The sequence below is a fragment of the Brachyhypopomus gauderio genome, chromosome 3 (genome assembly GCF_052324685.1).
Source record: "Brachyhypopomus gauderio isolate BG-103 chromosome 3, BGAUD_0.2, whole genome shotgun sequence".
NCBI classification, from domain to species: Eukaryota; Metazoa; Chordata; class Actinopteri; order Gymnotiformes; family Hypopomidae; genus Brachyhypopomus; species Brachyhypopomus gauderio.
The window spans coordinates 40,883,469-40,903,336 of NC_135213.1; the positions used below are offsets into that span (position 1 = coordinate 40,883,469).

Here is a 19,868-nt window from a genome sequence, read left to right on the forward strand (position 1 = left end):
ATAGATGTAGCAATCCCAAGCGATAGCAACATCAGAGATGAGGAACAGTAGTATGTTCTAGACGAGAGAGGAGCTTCAAAGTGCTAAATGCAGGTGTGCCAACACTTCTCTTTTTTGAGAATATTTTTTATTAAATTTTCTCATTGTAAGGTTAATATTTTCAAAGTAAGGTCATGATGGCGTTCTCTTTGTGGCTTTTTTGTTAATCTTGACTGAGAGGTCTGTGATTCTATAGAGAACTTTTCAGACCCAAATGTCACTTTAGAATCCTTTAATCTATATTTAACAAAGACTTTAACAACTTTAATCTATGTTTAAGTAGAGCAGTTTAAACACCGTATTATCTACCTTTAAGTCGATCAGTTTGCTCCAAATTCTGACAGATTCTTGAATTTGCCATATTTTGATAGTCATTTATTTGCAATGACTGAATGAAATTCTGTAACAAACCATGTAAATACCACGTGAACCCTGTCACGTGAGCTCTGACAGAAACACGTGAACCCTTGCTCTGACTGAACCACGTGAACCCTGTCACAACACGGTGAAGAAGTGTAGCACTACCGTCTGGTTCAGGGACTTGTAGGTATGTTGTTACTGAGCACATATTGATGTCCTTGTGTATGTTTTATTTTTAGCTTTATGTATTTATTCTCCAGTCACAACAACAGCTTCCCCAGGTGCCACTGGGTATTTATGTGAGTATTTCTGTTCAGCTGTAGTTGTAGTTGTGCATTGGGTTGGTATGGGTTTGCAAACTTTTGTGTTTGTTTTTGTTTATATTGGTCATTTTTTTAGAAACCTGTGTGTGTGGTGGGGATCTGTGTGGTTTGGTTGTCTGTGTGCAGTGTTGAATATAAATGACAAACGTCAAATGTGTCAACAAACAGAAGCAAGTAAAGATGCTTAAGTGAATTTTCACACGTAACTATAGTGACAGTTCACCTCTACTGATACCTTACAGCCCCCATACTCAAATAGCGGCCCGCGGGCCACATGCTATCTATTTCTGGCCTGGGAGCTGTTTTGAAAAGGTTTTTTTTTTAGGAATCTTTTTTTTCAATCGCGCTATCCGCTCTTATTTTGAAACCGCGCACCACGACCTCAAGACGATGCCGGGGATTGCCTTTATGGCAACAACAAACAAGTAGCAGACGCCCAAATGCGTTCGCCACCTACCCCCCCCCCCCCCCACCCCCGTAACCGGCCCCTTCAGTGATAAAAAAAAAAAATGTGGCCCGTCATCATTTCTATTTGAGTACCCCTGCCCTACAGTGTCAGCACCCTACAATCTTTTCCCATATCTTTGTATAGTTTAACTGAATGATAAATGCCATGTAATAAAACATCATCTTTACTTTGTCCAATAGAGCCTATACATAACGTAAGCATTAGAATACCCATACACTAGTTTGGAGGTTATACAAATTAGGTTTATACCAACTTAAAAACTGCTTACATTCGGTTAGTAAATAGAATTGTTGTGTTCGAGTTAAACAAATGAGGTATCAACTGTTATGTTCACCTTAAAGAAATGTTTGTTTAAGTATTTCAGTGGGCAGACAGTTTAATGAGGTAGTCACCGATGGAGCATCTTTGATCCTTTGCTAATGTAGTTTCAGAGCGTGCTAAATCTGCTCTGCATTTCAAATAGACAGCTTTCTTCCTTCCTCATATTTATATCGCAGCTCTTCACAGCAAGCTGTAGTCGAGTTTCACTCTCCAGTGCGCTTTCAATACGTGGTCAAAATGTTCTCTCATTCTGAGGCTCCTGGGGGCTTTGAGCAGCTCCTGCCAGCTGACTGCACCGTATCCTGCTCTCTCTCTCTCTCTCTCTCTCTCTCTCTCTCTCTCTCTCTCTCTCTCTCTCTCTCTCTCTCTCTCTCTCTCTCTCTCTCTCTCTCTCTCTCTCTCTCTCTCTCTCTCCAGAGCTGATAAGTAGGCTATTTACCCCACTAGCATCATTCCGCGCTCAGGGTGAATAATGTGCTGATTAAAGCAACGGCCCCACTCATACTGAGTCATATCGAGTTGTGCCATTCGGCATGGGGCAGTTAGCCATTAGCTCAGTGGTGCGTAACCACCGAGTGAAACGGAAAAGGAGTTATTTTCACTTTTGGAAGTTGAGGTTTAGATAGCAGCCCGGCACAAACACGGTCCACCTCACGCCAAAGCACTTCTGTGGAGATACGGCTCACATCCTACGAGGAAGAATGACTTCAGGAATGATTTTAATCACATTTGTATCAACAGATGAATTCAATAATTTCAACAAACAATTAATTAACCCTCGGGACACAGGATATGTCATAGTTTCTGCCCAAGTTTAATTTTGTGACTCCTAAAGTAATAAATTAATAAATAATAAAGTGACTTACACCTGAAGGTCTAAGAGTAAGCATTTTAAAAGGTGTTTTTAGTTTAAAATTGCTTTAAAAGTTCAAATCAGTAAATCAAGGTATTTTATTTTTACATATGCTATTGTAAATATTTCTGTATGGAAAAAAATTATTCCATATATATTTGTTTGTTGAAAATGGTTTGGTGTGTAAAATATAAAGAGGACACATGAGGAAATGTGTGGATGAGTTTTCATTGTCTTAGTTTCCAGGCCAGATGATGAAGGGTCAGTTTCTTTCAGTTAAGTTTCATTAAGAGAACACACACACACACACACACACACACAGCACAGAACGTTCAAGAAGAGCTGCTTCCCAGTTCAAATTAGCATAAATGCTCTGAAGAGTTCTTTTGGGAGAGACCATCTTTCCATGTTTTACTTTACAAATTATCTTACAATGTTATTATAATTACCATATTATCATAATTACCACATTGTCGTGAGTCTTACCTACTGCTTTAATTTTTCACAAAGATACTATTTTCATTATTTCTTTTTGTTGAGGAATTACTGTGCTTTCTTAAATTTTTAGACTACACTCCTGGTTCAAGAGTGCAGATGCCAGACACTAAGATAATATAACATCAGATTCATCTGAGTATGTGTATGTCTGAGTATGTGTGTCTCTGAGTATGTGTGTCTCTGAGTATTTGTGTAGGTTTGTGTGTCTCTGAGTATTTGTGTGTGTACCAGTGTATTCAATTGTATATGTAATGAGAACTTTGTGCTCATGGCTTTGGAAGGTTTTGTTACAGACTACTTAATATATTCTTTTAGGTTTGGCAGTATTTTGCTATGAAATTCAGTAATTTACGGGTTATTTTGTCCACTCATAATTTTGCTGCATTCCTATCATTACTGACAGCCCAGAACTTGAAGCATTAGGAGAAATGTGTAACCAGTGATGTGCACATTGTGCAGCTCATAGAAACCTCACGGACTTACAGATCACTCAGCGTCAGGTACCACTACTGTGTGTTCTAGGTTCATTCAGTGTCAGGTACCACTGCTGTGTGTTCTAGGTTCATTCAGTGTCAGGTACCACTGCTGTGTGTTCTAGGTTCATTTCAGTGTCAGGTACCACTGCTGTGTGTTCTAGATTCATTCAGTGTCAGGTACCACTGCTGTGTGTTCTAGGTTCATTCAGTGTCAGGTACCACTGCTGTGTGTTCTAGGTTCATTCAGTGTCAGATACCACTGCTGTGTGTTCTAGATTCATTCAGTGTCAGGTACCACTGCTGTGTGTTCTAGGTTCATTCAGTGTCAGGTACCACTGCTGTGTGTTCTAGGTTCATTCAGTGTCAGGTACCACTGCTGTGTGTTCTAGGTTCATTCAGTGTCAGGTACCACTGCTGTGTGTTCTAGATTCATTCAGTGTCAGGTACCACTGCTGTGTGTTCTAGATTCATTCAGTGTCAGGTACCACTGATGTGTGTTCTAGGTTCATTCAGTGTCAGGTACCACTGCTATGTGTTCTAGGTTCATTTCAGTGTCAGGTACCACTGCTGTGTGTTCTAGATTCATTCAGTGTCAGGTACCACTGCTGTGTGTTCTAGGTTCATTCAGTGTCAGGTACCACTGCTGTGTGTTCTAGGTTCATTCAGTGTCAGATACCACTGCTGTGTGTTCTAGATTCATTCAGTGTCAGGTACCACTGCTGTGTGTTCTAGGTTCATTCAGTGTCAGGTACCACTGCTGTGTGTTCTAGGTTCATTCAGTGTCAGGTACCACTGCTGTGTGTTCTAGGTTCATTCAGTGTCAGGTACCACTGCTGTGTTTTCTAGATTCATTCAGTGTCAGGTACCACTGCTGTGTGTTCTAGATTCATTCAGTGTCAGGTACCACTGCTGTGTGTTCTAGGTTCATTCAGTGTCAGGTACCACTGCTGTGTGTTCTAGATTCATTCAGTGTCAGGTACCACTGCTGTGTGTTCTAGATTAATTCAGTGTCAGGTACCACTGATGTGTGTTCTAGGTTCATTCAGTGTCAGGTACCACTGCTGTGTGTTCTAGGTTCATTCAGTGTCAGGTACCACTGCTGTGTGTTCTAGGTTCATTCAGTGTCAGGTACCACTGCTGTGTGTTCTAGATTCATTCAGTGTCAGGTACCACTGCTGTGTGTTCTAGATTCATTCAGTGTCAGGTACCACTGCTGTGTGTTCTAGATTCATTCAGTGTCAGGTACCACTGCTGTGTGTTCTAGATTCATTCGGTGTCAGGTACCACTGCTGTGTGTTCTAGATTCATTCAGTGTCAGGTATCACTGCTGTGTGTTCTAGATTCATTCAGTGTCAGGTACCACTGCTGTGTGTTCTAGATTCATTCAGTGTCAGGTACCACTGATGTGTGTTCTAGGTTCATTCAGTGTCAGGTACCACTGCTGTGTGTTCTAGGTTCATTTCAGTGTCAGGTACCACTGCTGTGTGTTCTAGATTCATTCAGTGTCAGGTACCACTGCTGTGTGTTCTAGGTTCATTGTGATTTGTGCTTCTGTGGTGTTGTGTTCACTCTTTTGTTTCTTTCAGTTGTTGGTGTTGCTTCTGCTTTAGATCCTTTTATTTATGTTTATTTCTTTATAATATGTTTATTTCTCTCTTTACTGGATGATTTCATTGTAGTTTAACAAAGAAAACCTTGGTGTATGTATCCTACATCCAATGACTGAATCTTAATGTCTACTAAGGCCATTGTTGCATTTCACTGTCCTACTGAATAAAACGTGTCAGGTGTTAGAGGTAGAAGGAGGTTAATGTCTCTCCTGCCTCTTTCTGTCTGTGTGTGTGTGTGTGTGTGTGTGTGTGTGTGTGTGTGTGTGTGGCAGCTACAAACTTTCCCTTAGGCATTTGTAAAACATGCATTTGGAATAAGACGTCTTACATATCATTATGTAGCTCTTAAAAGCTGTAAGAAAAATAACTAAGTTCTATCTTTCCGATTGTCCGCCAGATCTTTAATGAGTCCAACCTTTGACCCTTGGTGCTCGTGTCCTGATGTTGATGTGTCCTGTTTATAATTCTCTAGTTTACATGTATGACATGCAGTGGTTGAAATACTCTTATAAGATGTCTAAGCACAACTCTGATTTATTCTCATCACGTCATCTGTCATTATTCAAAGATTACTCTGTAGATGTGACCTTGAGAATATGGATTCACTGTAATGACACATTCACAGTCTTGTGAAGATTTATAAATAATGACTGTGATTTTTGGTGTTACAGAAGCTGGTTCAGGATCTGGGGATGAAGGTAAGGCTGAAAATTTACTTAATGTACATCCACACACGCATGTACATGCATACACACACACACACGCATGTACATGCATACACACATACACTTACACACCAATGTACACACACAAATATGCATTCACACACACGTTTACATTATGCAGTCTCTTTCTCCCTCTTTACCTGTCTTTCTCTTCCTCACAAATATAATCACCCTCTTACACTTTCTCTGCCAATCACTTACTCAACACACACACACACACACACACACACACACGCACGTATAATCACAGTCCACCTCCAATCATCTGTGCCTCTCTGCAAGTCCCAGCCCACTGCAGATGTAATTCAATTACTGTGGTCACCCGTTGTTGAGGGGGGGGGGGATTATTGCACTGCCCCCACCTCCTGTGGTGAGTGACAGCACTGTGTGCAGCTCCGACTGGAATATGAGCCTCATCTGAAATGTCAGTCCCTTTCACTCTATCCTTCTGTCTGTCTTTCTCTCTCTCTCTCTTTTGTCTGGCTCTCTCCCTCTCTCTCTCTCTACTGCTCCCTCTCTCTCCCTCTCTCCCTCTCTCTCTCTCTCTCTCTGTCTCGTTTTCTGTCTCTCTCACTGTCTCCACCAAAACACTTTAGTCTTTGAATAGTGTGATAATATTGGTAGGCTGATATTAACAATGGGATGATGATCCTGTTGTGTCATTTTGGGGTAAATAAGACTTTACTTGCTTTATCAGAATGAAAATCAAGTTTTATTTGCTTGGAATGATGGACATACAAGACATTTGTCACTGTGAATGTTCATATTATCAGATTAAACACACTGGAGAATACAGAATATATATTAAACTCAAATAGACTCAAATAAAATAATATCAAATAAAGTAGAACATTTTTTAAATAGATCTGGAAAACGAGAGATCTGGAAAGATTATTATTATTATTATTATTATTATTATTATTATTATTATTATTATTATAAAGACACATACGACTTTATGGTCATTTTTCATTCTTGTTCCATCTGTGATGGGTGGAGTCTCATCATTTCCATTATTTTGAGATTCCATACTAGTAGCAATGTGATGTAGGTAAAAACAGGCAATGAACTTGCGAAGAGAGAGACAGTGAAACACAGCTTCGTAAAAATAGAGTAACCTCATGGCAGTCCTGGCATTTGGTGTATTATTGAGTATGGAATTTGAATAGTAATTGAGTAATACTTGAATTTGGACATTATGTAATATGTGATTGACGCTGTGAATTTATTTTATAATATATCAAACTTGAGAGTTTCACTTTCAAGATAAATTCACAACTGGCCAAAAAAAGTTTATTAGATATTAAATTCATGGAAGACCTGCAGTATGCCACTTGTCCTGAAGGTACAGAACTCCTCCTGTATGTCCTGAAGGTACAGAACTCCTCCTGTATGTCTTGAAGGTATGGCTCTCACACTGTATGTTCCTAATGCATTTAGCAGATGAACATTAAGCTCTCAAATATCTGATTAAAAAACCTTTCTCTTGCATTAGCAGCTGGTAGATTTGTGAGGCAACATGAGGAGGATGTAGAGAGGAGAGAGACAGACACATGGACAAAAGAACAGTGAGAAACCTGGAGAAGGTGAACACCAGTAACATGGGTGGAGAGATGGAGTGAGACAGAGAGAGAGAGACAGGCAGAGAGAACAAGACAAAAGGAAAGAGAAGAAGATGGAACATTAGCCTACTATTACAGCAGCATTTTGGTATGATTAAATGCATTTTAAGGCTTAGAGTCATAGGGCAGGTCTAGTGGCTAAGCAGGCCTGTTGAGAACTTGGGGAATGCACGAGAGGGAAGCAGGCTGCCTACATGGCAGTCCTGATCTCACACTGTCGCCTGTGGGGCTGGTGGCTAAATGTGACAGAGTTGCAGCGTAGTCTGTAGTGTCCTGACAGCACTGACCAAACGTACTGGGAGAATGTACAACAGCCTACTGTCAGCTGCCAGCAGATTAGTGATGTACTCTAACGTGTTGTAAATGGGTAAATGTTACTTTAACCAGTGCACTTCAACACTTCAGCAGAGGTCAAATAAATTTTATCCAGCATATATTAAATACATGACAAAACATAAACCATCTATAACAACTACAACACCCACTCCTGTGTTTCAGTGCTGTTAAATGTTCAAATGGCAGTGGTATTGATTACTGTGACCAACACCGTGTCAGACCATGTCATGCATTGTTAATGCATGAAAAAACAAATAATTTGTTCTATTTTAGTATTCTTTACCTGCAGGTCAAGATATAATTCAGTTTTATTAAATATTAAAGTTATTTAATAAATATTAAAGTTTATTAAATATATGTATATTTATATTCTAAACAGATTCAGTTTGGCTGAAAATCAGATATTATTTTACAACAAAAGATCACCAAATTGTATTGTTGAAAAAACATCCAAAGGATCAATTCAAGCAAAATAAGCAAAAAGAAAAAAATCAGGGAAAGAATTTACCAAAAAACACATTTGGGTTTTGACCCTTACGACCCTGAGAGACCCTGAGAGACCCTGCCCTCCTACAGAACATGAGTCTCATTAATGTTCATGAAGGGGAGTGTAGATGATACAGTTTTTAAATTTCAGTTGTTTTTACAGTCACTATTGCATGTGTGGAGATGCCCAGTTTGCCTTGGACATTTAGGAAGATTGTTTCTTACAGCACAAGTTCAGCTCTTCCAGCACAGATTCTCCAACAGTGTGCAGTTTTTACATTTTTTTTTCTTTCTCCTTGTAAAAAAAAAACATATCTCTAAACCCCTGGATATGTGTATGTCCTGGTGAAGACAGGTATGATTGTTCTATTATTGTAAACAATAACAGCCCTAATCGTATGATCCATTGTGGTAGCAGGACTGTTCTCAGTGATGCACCACTATAGATTTCCAAGCACTTCATTAATCCTAATTACTGTACAATGGAATCCATTTACTGTATGGCCAGGGACCCATGTCAAGAGCAAATTATGTATTTAATGTAGTTAGATTTTCTATAATCAATAAAGGGTTGCAGAGAGGAAACCTATTGAAGAGGGAAAACCCGATGAAAAGTAGTTGTTATTGTTTTTATTTTTTATCTTATTTTTCAACTGAATTGCTGTGACTGACATTTTTTACTTTAAACAGTAGTTTTGTCTGGCCTCCGACTGTTATAGAAACACTTTGGCATTGTTACCAGGGAGAACAAGTGACTTCACCCTCCGGAGGACACAACACTCACAGCCTCTCCAGACCTTCCTCGGTCACCGTGGTATCACCATGGTAACAAGGTTAGGGGTTGGGGAAGGCGAGTTATCTAATCTGTCCGTTTCAGCTGCTGATAAAGGGGTTTGTGGGGTATAGCCAGGCAGTTTCACCAACTCAGGGACAGACCCTGCGTGGCCACTCGCTGTGTGTAGTAACATTTAACAAGTGCTATTTCTACCCTGTAATTTCCCACACGGTTGCTATGGGTGACCATATGATAGTATTTGAAAACCTAGATCAGATGATCACAAAGGTCAACTTGATCTCGGAAAGAGTTTCAAAGAGCTTTAGCAGAATACGTGCAATTTATAGAGAGAAAAACTCATGTATTATGGCACCTGGTGAAAGGCTGAAAGTGTCTGTCTGTGAAAAGGTATAAGAACATATATCTTACAGTATATCTACAGTCTTTATCTATAGTGTTTATCTATAACACTCATGCACACTGATCATCTATAGTACATACAGTATCTACAGTATAAGGTAGAAGAGTTGACTGTAGAAAAGAGATTATTTATATATTTAATTCTTCTTTTAATTCATATTATTGGGAAGTCAAGGATCTAAAGAAATACTGAAGGCTGAAATGGGCTTTGATTTAAATCAGTTTCCGCTTTGCTAAACAGAGAGATCACCTTCATCACCTTCAGTCTGATGTGTATGGACCTCTCCACTAGATCCACACTATTCAAAACCCTGATAAAGCTCTAAAAACCAAAGGGATTTTTACTTTCTCTCAATGTAAAAAAAAAAAAGGAAAAATGTAAGTGACTGAGAAAAATGTAAATTACTTCCAGTTTATTATAAAGCACCTTTGGTTTTCTCCCACGACATTTCAGGGGCCACCTGTGGTCCCACAGAGAGAAACACAATCATTTCATGTCTCCGTGCAGCTCTGGCAGATGCCTCTCGAGGTGTTAATGTAGGCAGGGCCAGCGCTGATGAAATGTAAATCTCTGTCAAACTCAGAAGTATCTCGATGGAATGAAACAAAAGGAAGAGAGGAATGGAGGGATTGGGCCACTGTCACTTAAAAGAAAAAAGCCCCTTCAAAAAAGGGCCATGCTTTATTAATGCCAGTCACCTCTGGGCAGGAGAGGGTTTCTATTATAATGCATGTTGGGAAATCTAAAATAATGACTTGGGCTAGTTGGAGATTGGAAGGAGCAGGAATGTGTGTGAAATGCACTGGATACATGAAGGTGCAGTAATGGCAGGATTAAGTAGAGATTAGCCATGCAGAGACTCAGGTGCCATTGTGCCTGCCAAGGCTTAGAGGAGAAATGAGTTCAAGGTTAGGAGACAGAGAGCAGAATCGGGGGAGAGACGCTCAGCAGGACGTCTCGAGGACAGCCAGAGACGTCAAGGACAGAAAAAGTCCAGGTAAATAGCTTTTAGTCAGTGGACAGCCTAGTCAGTTAGCTTTTAAGTTAATTAGCATTTAGTCAGTGAGCAGTGAGTTAGCATTTAACTAGTTATCTTTAGTCAGTGTATGTAAAAGGATATTAGTTCAGTATTTTATTCAGTTCAGTATTTTACTCATTACATACTCTGGAGTATGCATGGAATATCACATACTCCCCCGTGGGGAAAATGTAGACTGAAGTAATGTAAAGTGTCCTCAGTCAGAAAGCTATGTTCTATCTGCAGTAGCCTCCACTTTAAAAAAGTAAAACTGAAACCTAAACGTACGTACGTGTGCGTGTGTGTGTGTGTGTCTTGGATAATGTGGAAAAAAAGATCCATGTATATTCCAGTCACCAAAGCTTCCAACCTTTGAATAACTATAACCTACAGTAGAATTACTCCAGCCTACACTATAGGATTTCATCATTCTACAGTAACATTACTGTAATCCATAGTATAATCACTGTAACCTAACAAAGACTGTGTTTCCCAGAGACAAAGCAAAGTGTGCTATGAAATGCAAACATCTGGGTTGTTTGTGTGTTATTTGTTTGTGTTTGATTGTATGTGGAGTCTTGAGTCGTGGATCGCTCACTTATCCTAGAATATATGTGTGGATTCTGGCACACAGTCGAGGGGAGAAACGTCTTCTGTTTACATTTGAGCTGGAGTTGTTCTCAATCAAAAACAATGTCTTTCCCACAGTGGTGGAAAGACACTGCAAGATATTCACATACTTTTACTCATCTGGGTTGTTGGAGTGAGGAACATGACTTAGATCAGTCAGGCTGTCTGTCTGGGTGAGGATCAGGACTCAGATCACATTTAGCTGGTCTGTCCTAGATGAGAACAGGTCAGATCAATCTTATTTGACATGTTGGACTGAGGGACAGGTCTCTGATCAGTCCTAGCGGGCCTGTTGGAGATATGGATCAGGCCAGCTTGGACTGAGGGACAGGCCTCAGATCAGTCCTAGCGGGCCTGTTGGAGGTATGGATCAGGCTGTTTCTGCTGCTTCTACTGAACTGCACGTTAGCACTAATATCCAATTAAAACTGAAGCACTATTACATTAATCAGAATCTACGTGGCCCTCTTCTACATCCGGATCCTTTTGAACCCTTCATTAAATCATGGATTCACACTCTCATCATTAAATCATGGGTTCATACTCCCTTCATTAAATCATGGGTTCATACTCTTATGTCAGTTGACATGTTTAGCAATTATTTTTATAGAATGGATTTTGCAAACATGATGGATGTAAATTCGTATTTGACCAGTCTCAACCTAGTAATGTGGAAATTCTCATCACCTGACTGAGTTAGTTGCTTGTGGTTGATTACAGGACTGTTTAGAGAATAATCACCTAGACTGGGAGTTATGTTGTTTGTACAGAGGCCAAAAGACCCAATTTGGGTCCACAGTGCTAAATCCAAAGTACTAATGGGAGGACCATTTTAAAGGGACTTTTAACTGACATGTTGAAAGTCAACTAGCATTTTAACATATTCCAGAAAGTGTTTTCATTTCATTTTTTCTACTCATCTCCGAGAGCTCAAAAGTGTCTAAACCGATATCCATACACTCTTGCCAACTGTGTTTTCATTCATCTAAATATTTCATCAAGTAGATATGTTTGTGGAAAAAAGCACTAAAATGTACTACAGGAAAGTATGTTGATGTATTTTATGTAGTTCTTTAATATAATATAAAACATTAATCTAACAAAAAAAATCTTGTTTCATATTGGTCATTCATTAAAACAATTTAAAATCAAAAATCTATTGTATTTAAGAAGATATAGACAAGATAAACCTTACGCTAGCATAGCAAGCTGTGACCTTCATTTCATAGCACTGGTAGCTTTAGCTAAGGATTAGCTTTTAGCATCCAGCTCTGCTGTTCCCTGCTGGCCCTGCAACGCTGATTGGGACTCTTCCGCGAGCCCAGCCGTCGGGCCTGGGTGGAGAGAGAGAGCCTGAGGTACCAGAGAGATTAGCAGAGCTTGGGAGTGAAGACTGGCACACACAGTGCTGGAACAGATCGCTTCCTCCTCCACCTGGGATATGAACCCTGGCTTTTAGCTGGGGAGCACAATCTTTCAGGGTAGCAGACCCATCTTTTCACCACAGGAGAGACACGAGCTATGTGGGGCTGGAGAGAAAGGAAGTAGAAACACGGCTGATGTTATTTTCAGAGATCACAGTGCTAAAGTGGCTTTTGTTATTTGATTTTGTATGAAGCACTTGACCAGACAACATTTCTCACAATTAGTAGGCTAGAGATTCACAAGTATTCACTGATCTGAGCAGTGCCTGTGGTTGAAGTTGCATCAGGATCAACAAACATAGCGTTTTTCACTTGCTCAAGTCTACATGAAATCCTATAAAATCCCTCCCTCCTGCTTTAATGAGTTTTTCTTCCTTTGACTTTTTTTTTTGCAATGCCTGAAATTATGAAGTTATTGAAACCAGTTATGATATACAGCACAAAAGTCCAACAGCCCCTCGTTACTTGGCCATAAGCTCCGCGGGGTTTGAAAAAGCAATTACAGTTGACTAAATTTTCAAACAGTGAAACCTAATAAAGACACTGGGGTGTTTTACCTACGCTGGCCGTGTTGTGGTACAGTTCACAGATCAGTTCATCTCAGAAGTGCTACCCTTGTTCCTGTGTGTTTGCAGCTACAGTGAGCTCTCTGTGGCTCTACACTCAACCTTTCCTGCGTCTGCACCAAATCGTGTATACAGACTGCCATGTTTTATTAACGTTACAATGAATTTTTAATCAAAAAGGTCTAACCATTAACTTTTAAAATCAAACACTGAAACCTCTAAGAAGACATATATTTGTACAATGCCTTATAATTTTTTCATGGAAACATTCAGTTAGTATTTTGCATAATGATACTAGCTTGGCAGTTATAAATTAGGTTATGAACCTCTGAGATCAGAACATTACCCAACAGGCTACAGCGGTGATTACAGTGGGATCAGGGAGCCACTGCAGGCCTCACCCCACACCAGCCGTCAGCGCTGAACAACCTTTTGAACTTGTGTGTGTTCACAAGGCTGTAAACCCGGGCTGGGGGCAGGAGTGAGAGATGATGTAGCTCCGCCTCCAGGGCCTGGTTGGCCAATGAGAAGGCGAAAAGAGACAGAGCAGGCGAAGGCCAAGCACTGCAGTCACTAACCCCTGAAGCTCCGCCCAGCCATGAGTCTCCACCCTCTCTGATCCATCAGTCAACAATGCCCTGAAGCTCCACCCAGCCATGAGCCTCCACCCTCTTTGATCCATCAGTCAACAATGCCCTGAAGCTCCGCCCACCCATGAGCCTCTGCCCTCTTTGATCCATCAGCCTTTGCTCGCCATTATCAGCCTGTAGAAAGTGACACTTTATTGACTGACCATCGATCGCTTAGGTGCTGCAGATGGTGTTTCTTTCCCTCACACTCTCGCTCTCTCTCTCTTTCTGTGAACTCCTCTCCTCTCAGTGTCTCTCCTCTTTCTTCCCTCTGTCCCCAGGGCTCTTCTCTAGTTGACTTTTTGGGGGTGTAGTTCGTTTCTTCGTGGATATCTGTGTTACGGTGTTACCTCTGCCTTGCTATGCACACTTTTGATACTGGTTTTTAAAATACCCTTGTTCTGGTTTTTATTGTCCTGTCTTTCTCATCTCCCTGTTGTCGTCTTAGTTGAAGTGCCAAATTAGTGCCCCAGAACGGTGTAGTGTATATGTCTACTTTAATACAAGGTACATTGAATACTGAATATAATTCTGAAACTGGCTATTACAGTTGCAAAATGAGTAAATTATATACACTGGCTCCCACTTAATTGTAAGTGTATGTCTAATAAGAGTGTGTGTAGGTTATACGTGTGTGAGTAGACAACCCTCTCATCCTCGCTCCACACACCCCACACATCGCCCTCCTCATCTGAGCACGCTCAGTGTAATCCACACAGGGGAGGCAGAGCCTCATCTGGCCAACACTGTCAACAAATGGAAGTTGTAAAGCCTAATTTCCCTCCTAATTCTCCTCTTCTGGTGCGTTTGAAGAGGATGCCCTGGACCCCGTCTGCCTGTGTCTGTCCTCGCTCCCCCGTGTCTGCCGCCTCTCCTGCTACTGTGAACGCTCCTCTAAAACCACCAGCCAGCCAGATCGGGCCACGGGACCACTGCACAAAACGAGACACCCTCGGTCGGTCATTACTCGGTCACTGCTGAGGACCTCCTGCTCTGCCAGGTGTGGATTTGAGACAACTTTCTGGAAAAAATAAGATTTTCTAGCTTTTATCCAGTGGGATTGGGGCACCTGTGAAGAGGTGTTTGGCTAAAGGAGGGTTTAGTGGTGAAGTCAGGACAGGATTAATAGTGGCGTGATCAGAGCACACCTGGCAGTGCGGTGAGAGGAACTGATCAAGAGTTGAGCATAGGCCTGTGTTGAAAAAATCGATTTTCCGATTCAGAATCGATTCGCATATGACGATCTGATAATCGATTCGCACGTCCAAAGATCGATTTTTTTGTGAACTTTTACCCCCGCCTTGTCACTGAATTCACGCAGGCGTGCCCGGTCTAACTAACTGTAAAACAACATGGCGTCGGACAGTGCCGGTAACGACGATAGTCAAATCGGCAATCTAAAAACAGAAGGACAGTTTATCCAGTGTTAGTGACTATTTACAGTTAGTCCATGTCACTGACAGTTTACCCAGTGTTTTTACAGTTTAAAAAAGTTAAAAATGTTCTTATAACGTTGGGCGCAAGGCGATGGACGAGACAGAATCCTTTGCACTTTCCAAATCGTTACGTTTATTACATTTACCGAAGCGCAGACAGCGCACATAAAACACGTTTACATAGAACATGTGTGACTCAAACAACGACGAGCACAGGTCGCTGCGCGAACGCACATTAAGTAGACAAACCACATAAACTCCACGTGATGACGAGAACAGGTGAGACGGATTATCACAAGACGCACCCGCACCCACGGAGATCCACAGACGCAGACATCGTAAACACACGCCCAACAGGGAGGGGTCGGGGACCGTAACGTGACAGTTCTGTTCTTATATTCTCACTTTAAAGAAAAATACACATTTACATTTTATACTTTCAGTTTATTAAGTGTGAGCACTTTTAAAATAAAAATGCATTTGGTAGCAACAGCTTTTGGGTGAATTCCTAATTATTTCAATCATAATAATACTGCACTGGTTCGTGTCCCAGTAGGAGTCCACTGTTGCAGACATAGACACCTCAAAGATGTCCTCTGTTTATTGTCCTGGATTACCTTTCTTGAAGGTAGATTTATGATTACCCTTTTCACCAGTCTTCCAGCCATCAGTAACTACCAACTACCAGTAACTATTTGCTGATTAATATTGATATAATACTAGTTTTAACATGTTGCTTCTGTACATAGTCAGGAAACAGCTCAAATACATTTTTAATAACACTAAACCCCGAATTGGATAGAATCGGATCAAATCGATTAAATCAGATTAAATCGAAATAAATCGATTCTTAATCTTCAGAATCGGAATCGGATCGATTCTTGGAATTTGAATCGATACCCAGCCCTAGTTGAGCACTGCAAGAGAAGATCAGAAACCTTAACCATCTTAACGTGTCTTTAGGATCTTAAAGTGTCATTTTAATGTATACTAAATCCATTTAGGGACTTTTTTATTAAAAGTTTACTTGAGGCTTTCTGTAAACCATTTTTTTCTTGAATTTGTTATTTCTGTTATTTGTTATTTCTAAAACCAAGATTGGGTTTAGAGTAGAGTAGAGTAGAGTAGAATTTATTGTCATTGTATATGATACAACGAGATTCTGAGTGGTTACCTGAGAGTTTACCTGAGAGTTTACCAGGAACTATCAGCAGAATAACTATTTTAAGTCCTATATTAAGTCCTATTTTAAGTCCTATATTACTGTAAGTGCAAATCATATTTGTTATTTCTGAAGATTACGATGTATTTTAGCTTCAAACAATAGAAATGAGGTTAAGTCAACCACATGTAAATAGACATGCATTTCATCATAGCCAAAAATGTGTGAAAATAATTATTTGTTGGCTAACAGTTGATATTTGACACACTGCCACATCCTCTGAGGGGCGGTGCTTTGGAGGCGGGGCTGGAGTGCAGCAGAGAGGGAGGGGCTTGTGAGTTGCACTCGTTCAAATTTTCAAGCTAAATCCGGCTGCAGCTTTAAAGATATAAATGTATCTGTGTAGTGATTACAAATGTAGGATTTAGCCAGAAATCCAAGGGACATTTCACGCTGGGTATTTCCAAAAATAATGCTGTGTAGACATAAATTTCCCATCAACATACATTTACAAAAAAGTTAAACTTCAGTCTGTCCACAGTAGTGCTTCAGTAGTGGTAGTGCTTTGCAAAATCTAGGTAGTATTTAACATGCCTGACACATATATAATACATACTGTATATATACAATATATACAACACAGCAGATGAAGGATGTCTGTATATCCGGTAATTCTACTTTACTACAGTTTTAATATCTCTCTACAGACAGACAGACAGACAGACAGACAGACAGACAGATAGACAGATAGATAGATAGATAGATAGATAGATAGATAGATAGATAGATAGATAGATAGATAGATAGATAGATAGATAGATGTCTTGAACTCTAGATATTAGCCCATATTTTAGTTCTGATTATGGTTGTAATATGTTTCCTATATCAAGCTAGACGTCAAGAAGAAACCAAAGAAGAATGTTCTGGTACTACTGCCCTTCATCAGCATGACATCTTCTCTTTCATATATTGATTGAGCACACAAACTTGTGCCCTTGATCTGACAGGGAGCAGTTGATCTGCGCCATGTTGCAGACACCTCGGTGACCTCAGTGACCTGGGGGTTATCACAGATACACCAGTGACCTCAGTGACCTGGGGGTTCTCACAGGCAGATACACCAGTGACCTCAGTGACCTGGGGGTTCTCACAGATACACCAGTGACCTCAGTGACCTGGGGGTTCTCACAGATACACCAGTGACCTCAGTGACCTGGGAGATCTCACAGATACACCAGTGACCTCAGTGACCTGGGGGTTCTCACAGATACACCAGTGACCTCAGTGACCTGGGGGTTCTCACAGATACACCAGTGACCTCAGTGACCTGGGGGTTCTCACAGATACACCAGTGACCTCAGTGACCTGGGGGTTCTCACAGATACACCAGTGACCTCAGTGACCTGAGGGTTCTCACAGATACACCAGTGACCTCAGTGACCTGGGGGGTCCCCCAGACATCTAAGTGACCTCTGGGTTTCTCCAAACAGCTCAGTGACCTGTAGCGTCCTCCACTTAGCTGGTGTGTAACACGTATCATCCTGGAGTTTCACTCTGCTAGGTGCTGGTGTGTAACACGTATCATCCTGGAGTTTCACTCTGCAGGTGCTGGTGTGTAACACGTATCATCCTGGAGTTTCACTCTGCTAGGTGCTGGTGTGTAACACGTATCATCCTGGAGTTTCACTCTGCTAGGTGCTGGTGTGTAACACGTATCATCCTGGAGTTTCACTCTGCTAGGTGCTGGTGTGTAACACGTATCATCCTGGAGTTTCACTCTGCTAGGTGCTGGTGTGTAACACGTATCATCCTGGAGTTTCACTCTGCTAGGTGCTGGTGTGTAACACGTATCATCCTGGAGTTTCACTCTGCTAGGTGCTCGTGTGTTACACGTATCATCCTGGAGTTTCACTCTGCTAGGTGCTGGTGTGTAACACGTATCATCCTGGAGTTTCACTCTGCTAGGTGCTGGTGTGTAACACGTATCATCCTGGAGTTTCACTCTGCTAGGTGCTGGTGGATCATGTACTGCATCATTTCTTGGTTCTTCAAAAAATACACAAAGCAGTGAAAATAGGGAAACCAGAAAACTGCTGCACTTGAAATAAATGGCTTAAGATGCTTATAATAAATACTAAATAAACCTCATTCATTCCGCTTTTGCCGCCACATTTGACCCCACAAGACGTGTTGTTTCTGAGCCCTACACGCAGAGATCCTGCTGGTTATGAAGGTCGTTCTCCTCCATATGCTGTGTGTGTGGGAACGAGACACCTCCCATTCATCAACTGTGTGATGGGTTATGTGCTGCCCTATATACACTCTCTCTCTCTCACACACACACACACACACACACACACACACACACACACACACACACACACACACACACACACTGTAATTCAGCATTTACTAACAGTTACTAGTTGGGTCCTTGGAGCATCGGGCCTTGTCTCGGTTTCCTGGCCCTCTCTGTTAAAGCATCACCCACTTCTCATTCATTTCTTCTAAAATGTTAATCTAGTAATGACACAGAATCATTGTGGGTGTTAGGAGATTCAAAAGCACTGTAAATCATTAAAGCCAAAGATATTTCATTAAAAAGAAAAAAAAAATGTCACTCACATTTAATGGGTATGGTTATTGCTAAATATAATCTTCGGAAGCAATTATCTGTGAAAAAGTTTTAATCTCTAGAGAGTGTGAAAACATTGGCCTGAATGCAGAATGCAGCTTAGCAACACCCAGGATTTGGCAGACGGGCAGTGTTGCAGCTGGAGTTCCTCCCCCGTGTTTCAGCACTGCACTCTGGGATGAAAACGTCGGAGGTGGGCGATCGACCCGGCTTCTGGTCAGAAGAGATCGATGCGAGGGGAGCGGCCGTCTAGCAGGGAGGAAATGAGGATAATTGTTACTGCCTCTCCCCTCCCCTACGGCACTCGCTCCCTGATCCATGGGATTAGCCCCGCCCCCTGGGGAGCAGGGGGGTGGGGTTAATAAGCTGCATTAGGAGGCCAGGCTCTCTATCAGAACGTGAGTGCTACGTACACCTGCTGGGTCCTGGATATGGTGAATTGATCACTCAACTTCCAGCCTGGGAACGCATGTATGGATCCATGAACAGATGAAACTGAGATTGTCATTTGTGCCATTGTTCTGCATGAAAACACGCACAATGCAGCTGTACAAATACAAGTAATTTAATAAATAATATTTCATAATATAATAAAAATAATATAATGAAAATAATATTTCATTGGCTTTTAGTTCAATTGCTTGTCAGATAACAGCAAAACATTATGAAATATACTATTTAAGCTCTGTCTGCAATGGTCTACTCATTTACTATTTCCCACACAGACAGTTCTGTGTAGTATAATTCATGGGGTAACCATAAAGGAGACAAGAGACTTCAAACAACACTAGCTTATGCCAGAAATATATCGGTGTGACCTTTCCTCACTTACACTACCCACAACATAAACGATGAGCAGACACGTGGTTGGGTCTCAGTACATTGAAGTAAAGCCGTTTAGATGTTTAACAGATCCACATGTGCTATGTTATGACTTTAATAACACCTAGTTCTACATCCACATCCATGTTTGCATTTTAATAAATAAAAAATACTGAACTTAATTCTTACTAAATACAGCACAAACATCTGCCTTAGGCAGTGTATTGTGGTA

The 19,868-nt window shown here is 41.0% G+C and overlaps 1 protein-coding gene across 2 annotated transcripts in view; it reads left to right on the forward strand.

The window, feature by feature from the left end:
* Positions 1-19,868, forward strand: part of tmeff2a (transmembrane protein with EGF-like and two follistatin-like domains 2a) — a 93,270-nt gene that overhangs the window by 49,984 nt on the left and 23,418 nt on the right. The window contains exon 4 of one of the 2 annotated variants that reach the window (XM_076998371.1): positions 5,624-5,647. In XM_076998371.1, the coding sequence (XP_076854486.1) occupies positions 5,624-5,647 (24 nt within the window). Of the gene's footprint in view, positions 1-5,620; positions 5,648-19,868 lie in introns of both variants that reach the window. The other variant, XM_076998370.1, reaches the window with a different exon arrangement.